This window comes from Heteronotia binoei, chromosome 6 (genome assembly GCF_032191835.1).
Source record: "Heteronotia binoei isolate CCM8104 ecotype False Entrance Well chromosome 6, APGP_CSIRO_Hbin_v1, whole genome shotgun sequence".
NCBI lineage: Eukaryota > Metazoa > Chordata > Lepidosauria > Squamata > Gekkonidae > Heteronotia > Heteronotia binoei.
In genome coordinates, this window is record NC_083228.1 from 66068475 (window position 1) to 66082938 (window position 14464).

Sequence of the window (14464 nt, forward strand, 5' to 3'; positions counted from 1 at the left end):
AATAGCTAAGTCCCTCTGCTTGGTTTCAGCAGAATGACAGGTGTCTCAGAGCCCTGAGAAAGCACCATACACCAGTGTTCACACTGAGGAATTTCTTCCAGTTCCCTTCCTTCTCTGCCCGTAACTCCCTCTCTGTCTAAGCATGAGCTTTGCAAAGAAATGTGGCAACAGGTAGAACAGACATGGTCACAGGTAGAACAGGTAGGGAAGATGAGGAAAGCCACAGCCCAGCACCTCTGCCTCAAAGAGCCCAACCAGAGATATGCTTCAGTACTGGTTCTCAGTAGTGAACCAAGAGGTCAGCTGGGTGGGGATGCCAGGTATTCAGTGGCAGAGGATTTGGTAGAGGTGATGGCGAGGGTATACCTTGCTGAGTCCTCTGAGACTACTGATTCCGATTTCCTAAAGTACTGGTCATGCAAGGCTGTCATCTGGACCAATTTCTTTTGTGTGGCCATGAGCCCTAAGTCCACCTAACACCCTCAGACCCCAGCAGGAGAGAGGAGTTCACAATCAGGATGGAACTTGTTCTACTAGTCTGCTTTTACCAAGTTCCCTGCTTCTCTTTGTAACTGCAAACACCTGACAGATGAGAGGTTTGTAAACAGTTTTGTAAAACAGTTTGTAAACAGTTTAATTGAGCAGAAAAAGCCTGTCTGGAAAAGTATCCATTCATGAACCACTGCAGACTGCCATGAATAACACTAAAGTTCTTGATTGGAATGTTTCTGCTGGTGCTCTTTCATGAACTTTGTGAACCACAAACCTGCCAAAATTAGTAATGGACTTTACTTTGTGAGCCAGCTTGTGCCCATCCCTACTCAAAACCACTATACCAATGCAACCAACAATATAGAGCAATAACATCTAACAATATTAGGCACTGACAGGCCACCTTTTTCTTGAGATACTTGCAAAATTCTATTTTGTATCTTAGGTTCTCCCTGCTCCTCCTCCGAATAAACTTATCTGATATAGACTGAATTCTTTTCAATAATCTTTGAGAAACTATGTGCATTATAGTAAAAAATACAAATTCAAGCAACATCCATCTTCAAAGCATCAATTTTTTTCTTACCACTTACCTATTGACCATTTATTTAAGTTATTCTCTATCTCCCTGCCATGAAGCATTTAAAATATTTGTCATTGGGTTACTGATGTCATTAGTGAGAAAAAATGTATGTTTTCTGACTTCCAAAAAAGCCTGTTTGGGCAGTAATTTTTTTGATTGGTTAATGTCATATTAACTTTCATCAAAATTGATTTCCAAAATTATTCCATAACTTCCACTTATTTTCAGTAAATGACTGACTCCTTACATCATATACACAGAGAGATCTCTCTGTAGAACACTACATCATATACACAGAGAGATCTCTCTCCATCTCTTCTCTTAAGGCTAGAAAACAGTGTAATATAGGCAACTGTCCACATTTTAGTCACTAAACCTTATGAAAATATGAACTATCATTTCAGTAAATATGGAGTTAGAGCTTCTGCAAAAATGGAAAGAACTCATTTACTAGTCCATCAGGTCTTGGTGATTCCCAGTTTTCAGATTAATTACTTATTTGATTTCTTCCAACTGTAGACATCTTTCCAAAACTTGATAATGATCCTCCAAGATATGTGGGAGCCAGACATTGGATAGGAAGTTACATATCTTGTTCACTTGGGGGTTTTTTTGGGTGGGGAGGGGGGCTTTCCAAATTCTTCCACGATTTATTCTTGAGAGTCCAACTTTTGCTTAGATTCTTTTATGATATTTGTATTTTTCACTCAGTTCTTTCATCAGCTAAGTTTGGCTAATAGTTTCCCTGCCTTATTTCCATACTCAGACAAAATCTTAAGTAACAGTTGTGCTGTTATAAGTGCATTCACCAATTTTTACCTTATTTGTCAGTGCTTTCAATTCATCTGTCATCTGAATGCTAATGCTTATCTATTTTCTCTATTTGAGTGATTCCCCCCATTACATCTGTTCTAGCTTTATAATTACATTTATTCTAATAGGCCTGTTGCAAGATTAAAAGACATCTCAGAAGGCCTTAAAAGCTTCCCAAACTGTGCCAAAATTAATCAGACCAGTATTGTTAATTTTAAAAAAATTGAGCAATTTAATTTCTTAACCTTGAGACTACTGAGCTTTATTGTAGTAATGAAATGCTTATCTTCCACCTCCATATATTTTTGCCATTGGTTGTATTAAGGTTCAAGTCAGAGGTGTACATCAGCAAATATTATTGGACTAGTCCTCATCTCATTTAAGTTCTATATTAACCTATAATATACAAATAGATAGTGTGATAAAAGACATTATAGCATGTGGATAAAAGGTATAAACTCTTTGGTTTTGCTGGAAACATCTTAAGACATCCAAATAGCTGTTTTCTTATAGCCACTCCCTTAAAGTTTTGGGAGATAAATTACAGAATATTCTCCTCAGAGTAACAGAGGTAACATCAACTATACCATTAAAATATCCTGCAAAAGTTTTATAGGAACCTTGTAGTCAAGATGACATGTTTGCTTCAGTAACAAGACTAAAGCCTGACTGATGTACACCGTTGCAGATTAATTTCAGATTTATGTTACAATATTATGTGGGGAAAGGGAAAATGCACACAAGATTTACATCTACCGGACAGAGATGCCCTGCTTTGGGTGCTCCCACCTTCTGAGATTAGTTGAGAGGCAATCTGGGAGAGGGCCTTTTTGTTCATGGCACCAAAATTCTGGAACTCTCCCCCTGGGGAGATTTGTCTGTCCTCTTCTGTTGTTTCTTTTACCAGCAGATTAATTGTTTTGTTTGGCCTTTCCTCAATGATCTTTTCACCTAACCAATGTCTGAATTACAGTTTTTATGTTCTGTATGTATTTTAATTCTATTTTAAAATTGTTTCAATGATGTGTGTAGGTGAGTGACTTAAATTGTTTTTAAATGTGTTTTTATAATCTGTAATCCACTTTGGTGGCCCTTGTAAGGACAGAAAGGTGGGGTACAAATTTTGTAAATAAATAAATACTGGGGAAAGCAGTCTGATTGCTCATAGCTGTGGATTACAAGTCCTAGCTTGTGCTGGGGAAAAGAACACCCCCCACCAATGCCCTACCAAAGCAGAACAAGCAACCAGGAGGCAAGCAGGTTCCTTTTCATAGATACAGGGCTTTTTTTGAGCAGGAACACACAGGAACGCAGCTCCAGCTGGCTTGGCATCACGGTGTGTGGCTTAATATGCAAATGAGTTTCCACTGTGCCTTTTCTATTAAAAAGCCCTATATGAAACAATGGTGATGTCAGGGGCTGTGGCCTAATAATGCAAATGAGTTCCTGCTGGACTTTTTCTACAAAAAACACCCTGCATAGATGCATGAACTGTCAGTAATTTTGAAATGGTATGGATAGATAAAGTTACAAAATTTAGATTTAAGGCACTGTATTTAAAAAGACTAATAGCACAATCTTAGGGGAAGGGGGGCAAAATAGGGAGCTGGCTCACTACTACCCTGCTTTCCCCAGATGTCTCACACTCCCAGGCAGGAATGTATGGGAAGGTGTTGATTATTCTTTCTCTAACTAGTTTCGTTTCTCACTACTCTACTTCACGTGGCCCATAGGCTATAATGGAGAATTGATCCATGGGTATCTGGGTTGAGGAGGCTGATTAAACTCCAAAGGGAGTTCTGGCAATCACATTTAAAGAGACCACATACCTTTTAATTGCCTTCCCTCCATTTGGAAATAATGAAGGACAGGGCACCTTTTTTGTAGACTCATAGACCTGGATTCTCTGGTCCAATCTTTTTGAAACGGGGGGGGGGGGGGGGCGTTGAGAAGAGGCACAGGATGCTATTCTGAAAATTTGGTGCCTCTACCTCAAAAAACTGCCCCCCCAACCCAGATACCCAAGGATCAATTCTCCATTATAGCCTATGGGAACTGGCCTCCATAGAGTATAATGGAGTGCCCAGAATAGATTTCCCTCTCCCTTCCACTTTTTGATGACCCTGGTGGAGGGCCTCCAAACTGGGGAATCCCTTGCCCCAACCTGGGGACTGGCAACCCAAGTGGGCATAGTGCCATGATGATGATGTTTTCCCAACAGTTGTCATGTCCCCAGTCCTTGAGGGCTATAGAAAGCTGATAAACACAGTGGCCAGTACCCATTGGTTGGTACTCAGAAGGCTGAGTTTAACAAACTTAAAAATATAATAAAGTATTCATTATTTACACAGTGTAACAATTAACAATTAAGAATAAAATAGATACATAAGCAGTGCTAAAACCTATTGAACTTGCATGTTATCTGAACATGAATTGCATAACTTCAAATCTCACAAAAAGCCACTAGACCAGATGTGTTTCAGCTCTGAGAGCCTTCTTCAGTGGCCTAAAACCAAATAGCACACACTTAAAACCATTTATAACAATTAAGGGCCAAGCAGGTTTTTGGTATTTTCTGCAAATAATAAAAATAAATAGTTTCTATGTCATATTAATCTAAAAATAAAAGGATAAAGGGAGTAATAATGACTTACAATGTAAGGGGAGGCATAAAAATCAGGCATGTATTCTGAACCAACACACAAGAATGTATTGTCTCTCACCAATTATTCTGTGGAAAAGAAGGGATGCCACCTGTAATATTTTACACGCCCCTTTAAAATTCCAAATCACATTCTAATCCTTTTTCTTAAAAAGTAAGGAAAATTTTACTTATACATACAAACTTGCCTCTGGCCAAGTATCTGTCATCTCTGTTTGTGTTAATGTGAATCAAGAGTGAGGAACTGCTAGCTGTGATACAGAGGAGATGGGGAAGGAGGGATAATATAATACCTATAGAATGTGTGCCCAGGAAGCAGTCACTCACCTTGTCAGCCAAAAGATTCCTGTGGATGACCAACACTTCTGTCTCATGGTGAATGCAGCCTTTCACTGGCTGCTGCAATACCTTGCTCCTGGTACTCCATCCCTTCATGAGTCTTGCCTGCCATGCACTGCTCTGCATTGGCAATGGTCAAAGCTGAGTTCTCCAGAGAGCAAGGCAGAACTGTGCACTTCAAGGCAGACCTCTGGGGCAGCCAGCAGCATGGCACAATGGTTCCCAGAGCTCTTGTTCCTCCTGTGCATTTTTAAGTGTCAATACTGCACCTGAAGAAGGACAAGAGCTCCTGGATCTACTGTAGCATGCTCTGGATCCAAATCAGGGCCTCACAGCATTTTCTTTAAAACCACAAGTGGTTCTAACATGGCATTAGTGGCCAAGGCATGAACCTATGGCTGCCTACACTCATAGTATGGCTCTTTGTCTCCTTATAAACCTCCTTCAGCAAAACTGGGAGCTGTCACAGCTCACACATGAGACGTCACATACCTCAGTCTGTGACAACAGACAATAGTTACAGTTTCTTATTCATGGAATGAGCAGCGATATTCTACCCCATATCCCTAAATTTTAAAATCTGAGAACTATGACAAGATACAAGGGAAAAGAAAACACAAATTAAAAATGGGACCTGCACATTTGAAGGCAGAACCACAGAACTGGCAAGCATCAGCAAGAAGATTTAGAAGTTCAAGGATGTACTACTTTTTCCTTCCACAAAAACACTCATACTTCTATGCTGGTATTGTCCTACCTTATTTTATTCACTTTACTGTAACAAAGACTAATGCAAAGAGGTTCAGGGAAAAGGGATGTGTTAATGAAAACAGAGTCAAAAACCATTAAATACAAAGTCACTTTCAGTAATTGACAGGTCAAGTTCTTTTAAGTTTGGTTCTTATATTTATACTTGCAGAATGAGTGTGAACTCCAGTATTATGTAATCATATAAAGAGAGTATTCTGGGAAATAACACTACTTAATCACAACAAATACATCTTTGTTTGCAAACCTTTCAGAATACTCCTGACTTGCTATTCAGGATCCAAGAAAGTTCTCTTTGAAACTTTGCATGTGAAGAGATTTGCATTAGATCAAAGGTAACAGACCTTTGGTTTATATGATTGAATGTATTTTACTAGAACTGCAAAGTCCACCAACTCGATTTACATATACAATATCTGGGTTAGAAGATGGTTAGAAGATGTTTTCATTAACACATAATCAATTAATAGGCAGTTCATAATCAAGGAATGTATATTTTCAGATTTTGATCAGAAATTTGCTCTTTTGGCAACTACACCCCACAATTACTTTTCAATAGTATTTTAAAAGCCAAAAACTAATATTATTTTAAAGACTATTTAAAAAGAAAGGTACTTCCCATTGTTTCCAGTTCTGCACAATTAGACTGATATGCAAGATGTGAGAACAGTTAATCAGGCAGTGAGTTTTTAATTTTTTCAAGCATACAAAAATAGGTTGAAAACCTGTTGCTTTGTCAAATCCTTATCTACTACTTGATTTGCCCTTTGGAAGTAGAGAAATTGTGAATATTCTCTGGGTGCATTCATGCTACTTTGTAAGAAATAGCAAAAATCTGGTTGCAAAATGCATTAGGCAAAATGTAATATGAATGCACCCTCTGCCACTTTTATCCTAGCTTGCAAGGAGAACTATGCTATATTTTAACCTTTACTGTACCCTTTAATTTTGTTGCTGTCCATTCTACCTCTTCTTCATAAGCAAATGGAAGAGAAAGGGATAGTCTAAGTAGATCAGATAAAGGTCAGCATAATATAGCTTGTTATTAAAGGGAGAAGCATTAGCCACATCTAATCCTCGTTTTCTTGACAAGGATTCTAACAAGATGAGAAAATGGCAGAGTCTTAATCCATTTGGATACCACAAATACATCTGGATGCAAGTTTAACCTGTTAAAATGTTAGCTTTTAGTAATAAAATCTAAAGACACAAAGTATAGCCTAAAGCTGGTGAGGGAAAGCTTCTCTTTATTTACAGTGCAACCTTCAACACAATTTCACCCTTCCAAACTCATGGACTTTAGTGGATCAACTGTAAGACTGCACTGTCTCCTAAGACTGCCGTCCTAAGAATACTGTGAGGACCCAACCCCTTCCTTCAGCCAAAACCCCATAGATAGTAGGTTCCCTTCTTATTTTGGGCTTGTTTTAATATAGGCACTCGCTTTTACAGCTTAAGTTTTAAGGGGATCTGAAACTTGGGGAATCTCATAAAAGCAACTGGGTTCAGTCATGACAGTGGGAAATCTCAGGAAAGAAGTGGAAGAGTGTGTTTGAAACCGATTAAGAGCAATCTTCCTCAGCTCAGTGGCATACTGTTCTCAATAACAGAGGTGACTGCCCAGCCAAAGGAAATTGCTGTTTCATTAACCAACTCCAGGTTCTTCTTTTCCCCCTTTTTTACTCCATCAAGAAGGGCACTCAAGTCATTAATTTCAGGAGTTATCTTGACTTGTCCAGACTTTGGTGCCCATGCAGATTTGACTCACTTCAACCTAATGAAGGTATGCTAATCACTTTGCCACATGCAGGCTCTTTGTGGTCATGCAGATATGGTTCACAATAGCCTAATCAAGATATTCTTCCCAGTTTTTCCCAACAAAGTTTGACAGCAGTTAACTTCGAACTAGTCAGTGAGATTCATTTATTATTATTATTATTTTGAGTCAATCCAAAGCCAGGATGGCCTAACCCACCTAACCCTCGGAATCTTCTGTCCATAAAAGAACCCCTTGTCCTAGCAAATTGTTCCTCAGACCTTCAGTTGAGATTTCTGCTGTTCAGAACTCTGATTTCCTTCTAAGAACCCCTACTAAACTCTGCAGGCTCCCCCCCCCCCCCACTTTCCTCCTTAATACTCAAAGACCAGAGCTGTGTTAGCCTCTGGGCCTCTCCAGATCTTAAACTCCAGATTTAAGGTCATATTCCCCTCCCCTAAAACTTCATTTGCATATTAGACCACACACCCTGGCGTCAAGTCAGCAGGAATTGCATTCCTGTGCATTCCTGCTAAAAAAAAAGACCTGAAAATGAAAAGCCCTGAACTGAAAGTTCATTGTGAACTGTGCTTAGTTCATGGTTTGTGAGTCTTAGTTCTCCCAGACCAGTGTTCACTCTAAGCTGAGTTAGAGTGAGCTAGCTCACAGTTTTTTAGTCTCTGGCTCACAAATTTGTTCCCAGAGCAAACTAATTTATGCAATAGCTCACAACTTTAATTCCAGTAGCTCAGACAGTAGAATTTTTGCTCACAAGGCTCCACGGCTTAGAGGAAGTATTGGTGCTGACATAAGCCAGCTGCTCTTGCCCAGGGCTATGTGGATTTTGGCTGTGGCCACTTCCCCCTACCCCACATATCCCTCTTCAGGCTTCATCCATCTGGACGGCACTTCCAGCTTCCTTCTATCTATATCCATCTTGTTGTGTCTTAAATTTCGGTCCCTGAATTACAACACAGCATGAGTGCACACGGGCGAAGGTGACCAGTGGGAAACCACAGGTCGCCAGATGTAAGGAATAAATATTATCCACCTATGAAGATCTGTGGTGGGAAGTTTAACTGGCCAGGATTGGACCTGGCCAGGGAATGGGGTTGTTCTGGGAGATGTATATAATCGGGGACCCGGCCCCGCCATGTTGTCTTTGTGATGCACTCGCCAATAAAGCATGTTGCCTTCTAATTGTCTCAGAACTCAGTACATTACACTGGTGACAAGGATGGGATTCTAGCCAGGTCCACAGGCAGCTAGTTCGCCCGTCGGGAAATCGCCGACCTGGCTGGAGACAAAGAAGGCACGCAGCCCAGAGAGGTAAGTGTACCTGCTACTACCAGAGCACCCGCCGCTACCGGAGTGGCCTCTGCTGCTGAAGCAGCCCCCGCCGCCATGGCCACCCCAAGCGAGATGACAGGTCACATTGCAGAGTTCAACCCCACCAAACCTGAAAGGTGGGAGACTTATGCAGAGCACATCGACTGCTACCTACAAGCGAATATGATTACAGATGATAGCAGGAAGTGAGACATGCTCCTGAGTGTCTGTGGGGAAGCCACATTGGAGATCGCCAAAGGTCTCTCTGCCCCCGCAAAAGTCACCACGAAGACTTACGAGGAGGTAGTTACCCTTCTGACCGGGCATTTCTTGCCCAGCCATCCATCATTGCCTGCCGGTTCCTGTTCCACAAGAGAGATCAGGGGGCGGGAGAGACAGCTGCCATCTTCCTGGCCAATCTCTGCCGAATTACGGGAAACTGCAGTTTCAACAAGCTGGAGGAAGCCCTGCGACACCGATTTGTCTGCAGTCTCCGGGATGAAAGGCTACAAAAGCTCTTCGCAAAGGAAGAGCTGACCCTCCAACTCACCTTCAACGAAGCTACCACATTTGAGAGAGCCGCCAAGGCCGTCCACCATGAGGAGATGGCGTCGGATGAATACAAGGAGGAAGAGGCACACCAGCTCCACCGACAACCACAAAATGGGCCAAAATCAGGATTGGGCCTGGCCAGGGAAGGGGGTTGTTCCAGGAGATGTATATAATCGGGGACCCAGCCCTCTCATGTTGTCTTTGTGATGTACTCGCCAATAAAGCATGTAGCCTTCAAAACGTCTCAGAACTCAGTACATTACACATCTTCTCCTTTCTGATCCCATAGAGCAGAATCAGAACTCTGTTTTTGGCAGCCAGCAGTGTCTGTTAAGCTTTGGAGGTCTTATAGTCATGTTTCAGAGGCTTAAGAATTTCACCCTTCCCCTGTTGCCTTCAAGTTTTGTAAATAGGGATGGGCATAAACCAGCTAACAAACCTTTATTCATGATGAATTTTGGCCCAACAGCAGCCAACCATGAACCTCCACGAACTGTTAAGACAGTTCATGAGGGTATGTGGGAAGGAAACAACAGGGGTTTAAACCCCTGCTTTCTTCTCCCCACAAGACATTCCAAAACAGCTGAGTTGCTAGAGCAGGGTGCTCCCAACTGCTCTGCTGTTCCAGCTCTAAATAGCTGAACCTGCTCCTATGGCTCAGCTATTTAAAGGGGCTTTCTTAGGTAGCCAGGCATTGAGGCTCAAGAAAGCCCCTTTAAACAATGATACCACATGCCAATGAAATGCCAAATACATTGTCCTTGCCCCCAGTTTTTTCCCATGGGTTGTCAAGTGTAGCTGGCAATTCTAGACCAGTCCTATACAAGAACCATTCATGAATGAATTAGTGAACAGTAACTTAATATTAATTCATTCTGCATTGGTCTTTCACACAGAAAGTGTATTTTAAAAATCCCTCAGTTTTTTGGCATTTCACAAACATAATCTATGTTCTTGTAGTAATCTAATTTTCAAGATTAGTGAATCACATCTCATATTGCAAATTAGAATCTGTTTATTACTTTGATAGTGTAACAAAAAACAATGTGTCTAATATTGATATATCTGTCAACTCAGCATTTAAGTAACATTCGTACTAACGTAGAAGAGTTTAATTTATAAGTGGCATCTGAAAATGGTGCACATGTTTAATCAGGGTGTTTTTCTCTTCTCAAGGGGGAAAAATTGCTTATAATAAATTATATTGATCTCAAGCTACAAATTACAGAAACTAAACTTTCATATATAAAGAGTGTATGCAGTTATAGTTTGTATCCTTACAAAACTGCTTATATAAAGGAGTAAATAGATTATAAATACATCTGAAGTAGAGACCTTTTTAGAGATAGTGTGGTATCATAGGATATGGGAGATCCAGGTTTGAACCCCTATCTGCCATATAAGCTTGTTGGGTGAACTTGAGCCAGTTGTAAACTCTCATCCTAAACTGCCACACAGCATTGTTGTGAGGAGCTACTTGTCCCCAAGTTTTAGAAGATTCCAATACTCCTCTCTCCTCTCAAATTTTAGTTAAACAGACTTTTTAATTGCTTAAACTCTAAAGAAAATATATAAATTAGATTTAGTTACTATTAAATTAGCTGATTGAAAATCTTTATATAATAAAGTTGACTGTATTTTTCAAGCTGCTTAAACCAAATGGGAGGGGTAGGCAATTCACCTTAAGGAAAATTATTTGAATGATAGGTTTGTATTATAATAAAATTTGTTCTGTTCCTTGGTGCATAATCCTAACCAAGTAGTACTGTCTGTATTTGCCAAAAGGGGAAGATTGCCAAGGGGGTGGGATTGTAGAGGGCTGTGACAGACTGTTCTTAACAATAGGTTTCCTAGTGCAGCATTTCAGAGACCTGGGAAGTGAAAAGTAAACTCTTCACTGGAATGGAAAACTTAAATGACAGGCTGCCATTTAGTATTATCCAGGATGCATGTGCTTTCCAAGGGGATATGATGGAGCACTTTGAACTCTCCCCAGCTGTGACTGAATGGATTGAATATTCAGATATTAGTATTTAGATGGGTTGCCCAATCGATTTGCATACCCATTGTATCAATTTGGTTGCATATTTGGGATCCACATATGGCTCTTTCACACATATTTGTGATTCTCAAAAACCCCACCACCCCATCAGCCTGCTTGGAGAAGTCTTTTGTCTCTTTAAATCATTTATCCAAGCCAAGCCAATTGGCAGCTTGGGGAATGCAGTTCAAGTTGCTTTCTTTCTACCCCTTCCTTCCTTCCTTCCTTCCTTCCTTCCTTCCTTCCTTCCTTCCTTCCTTCCTTCCTTCCTTCCTTCCTTCCTTCCTTCCTTCCTTCCTTCCCTCCCTCCCTCCCTCCCTCCCAAACATCGGACATTTATTCTATGTGGCACTTACATTAAGCAAATTTGGCCACCCCTGTTATATACATTATATACAACTCTACCATATGATAAATAAAACAGTCTTGAGGGGATTATCTTTTTTTTTTCTTAGTTTTTTGGCCAGTTCATTTTTGAGAAGTCTGAGAGTCATGGAGTTAGCTTCTGACAGAGTCAGTTGGAGTCAGTGAGTCTGACATAGTCAATCAGACAGGTTCACCTTTAGAATGAAGGGGAAAACACTCCTTGCCTATTCTATCAATTCTGAGGAAGAATACAGAATCAAAATTGGACATCTAGGACTCAGCCTAAGCTGAAGCTCATTTTACACAGACAACAGAAATGGGACTGAGATTTCAGCAGGGGTGATTGGGTAATATGCTGAAACTCCCATTCAGGCCAAAAGAAAAGGTTTATATCTTCTGAAGAGGAGGAGAAGAATTCCTGCCCAGTTACACAGGGGTTTTGCTCTGAGGAAACACCTGGTCTGTCATGAAGGGACTTGGATTTAGACATCATGGGATATTGACATAAACTGTGGTTTCAAAAAGGGAGAGAGTTCAGGTACACAAATAATGAGACTCTCTCCAGGAAACCTAAAGAGTCTTAGGAAACTATATGTAGAAACATTGTAACTGTAACTAAAATACTCAGTGAAATGCCTCTCACGATTAAGATCCAAGAATATATTAAAATAAGCTTCAACAACACTGTTTTGATTGTTAAAAGAAGTATAATTTGTACTAACAACAATTTTTACCTCAGCATTTCCAGTCTTTGACTATACCTATTCATTCTCTGCCTGTTAAATAAAGTTGTCATTTCTATTTGAATGTTATAAGAACATGTTGGATTAGGCCAATGGCCCATCCAGTCCAACACTCTGTGTCACACAGTGGCCAAAAATCTGGGCTAAAAAGTCAAATTAGATCTTCATGACAGGGTGTGACAAATGGACTTTTAAAACAATAACTAAATCCACACTACTTGGGGCTGTTCAGTCACAGCTAGGAACTAATTTTTGGCAGGAAAATGTGCCTGATAGTGGGGAAGTGCCAGGGATCCATCATAAGGGTTTATTTTAAACCATCTATTTTTATTGCTTGGGCATCCTTCATATTGAATCAATCTGAAATCTTACTTCATTCTTGCCATTCATGTCAATCATAATAATGTTAACTTTTCATTCTAATAAATTACTTTCCTTAAGGAGAGGGAAATCTGCAGAGAATCAAAATGATATGTAGAAGGGTTTTTAAAATGCTATTATTATGCCCCTTCTTAAGTTAGTATGACCTCTGAATAATAAAGAGGCTGTTATGAGGATAAATAGCAGAGAGGAGAACAGTGTAAGTTTCTTTGGATACCCACTGGAAAGAAAGGTAGGGTATAAATGAAATAAATATTAACCAGGCCCAACTTCTTAGCTTCCATTGTTAAGTTTTTCTTTCAGGGCTAGGTAGTTGTTTTAGAAACTCTAGTCCACTGCTTTCAGATACCTGCTCTAATGACATGACCTTGTTTGAGAAAAGAAAATGGAAATACAGATTCAGGTGGGTAGCCATGTTGGTCTGAAGCAGTAGAACAACGTTTGAGTCCAGGGGCACCTTTAAAACCAACAAAGACTGATTCCCCACTAGCCTTGTACCAGTCTCGCTCCTCTTTTCCATGGCACTTCCATCTGATTTTGCACAAGCTGCCACGGGGCTGCAACTTGCTCTGCAAGCAGGAACCGGTTTCAGAGGATCTTGGTTGCTGCGGGAAAGAGGGAGAGCGAGTTACAGCCTTGCGGCAGTCTGTGCAAAATCAGATGGAAGACCTGTGGAGAAGAGGAATGTAAGACTGGTACAAGGTGAGTGGGGAATTGGTCAAAGTTTTAGCCAAGGTATAAGCTTTTAGAGAAGTATCAAGAAGTGTGCTTGCACGGACTTTGCAAAGTGCCAGAAACTTAGTGGAAAGTTTATGGGAAGTCTGCCTTAGCAGTCTAGCGCTGTTGTTTTCTTGGCAGCGACCCTTCCCCCCATGTCTGGCTCTTCCAGTGTCATGGCCATGAAAAAAGTGGTGCAGCAGCTTTGCCTCGAAGCCAGCATTAGTTGCATGAAGGTTTCCCAAGCTGCAACTGATTTAAAGCAGTTCTGTCTGCAGAATGCACATCATGATCCCCTATTAACAGGAGTTTCTTCGAGTACAAATCCGTTTAGACCTCCAAAAGTTTGTTCCTTTCTCTGACTGGGTGTTATCCAGGATCTTTTCATATCTGTGTGTATGGTGAATATGGAAACGAAGAGTGGATTGGAACCTGTACAGGAATTTCACCTTAATGTGCCAACTTAGTGTTAGTAATAATGCTACTGTTGCAAAACTGCTACAATCTACCTCTATTAATAAATTGTATGTTAGTTGGAATAACTTCTGTATGATGAGGCAATCAGTTTTATATTCAGCAATAAAGAGTTAATGATTTTTTTTGGGGGGGGGGAGAAGTGTGCTTGCACATGGAAGCTGAACAAAACTTTGTTGGTCTTAAAGGTGCTACTAAAAAAAATGTACCTAAAATATTTGACAGATGTTAGTAAAAGGTCTTAATTCCAAATAAATGTGCACGTGAGAGAGTGCACAACAACTCATTAAGTCTGGTCTATGAAGCAGTTTCTCCTTTCACAGTTTGCAATCTTTTTAATTACATCTGGTAAACCTTGTCTAGGTGGCCTTGTTTCTTTTTGTCTCCGACATAAATCCCATTTCTCCCCACCCCCAGTCAGAATGAAGAGACAGACAACAAGGGCCAC

At 40.5% G+C, this 14464-nt stretch overlaps 1 protein-coding gene across 1 annotated transcript; it reads left to right on the forward strand.

Annotated features, from left to right (window-relative positions):
• The first annotated feature begins 13697 nt into the window (after positions 1 to 13697).
• Positions 13698 to 14140, forward strand: LOC132573339 (guanine nucleotide-binding protein G(I)/G(S)/G(O) subunit gamma-5-like). Its single transcript, XM_060240845.1, has one exon. The coding sequence runs from the start codon at positions 13698 to 13700 to the stop codon at positions 13902 to 13904; it is 207 nt and encodes a 68-aa protein (XP_060096828.1). The 3' UTR covers positions 13905 to 14140.
• The last annotated feature ends 324 nt before the right edge of the window (positions 14141 to 14464 follow it).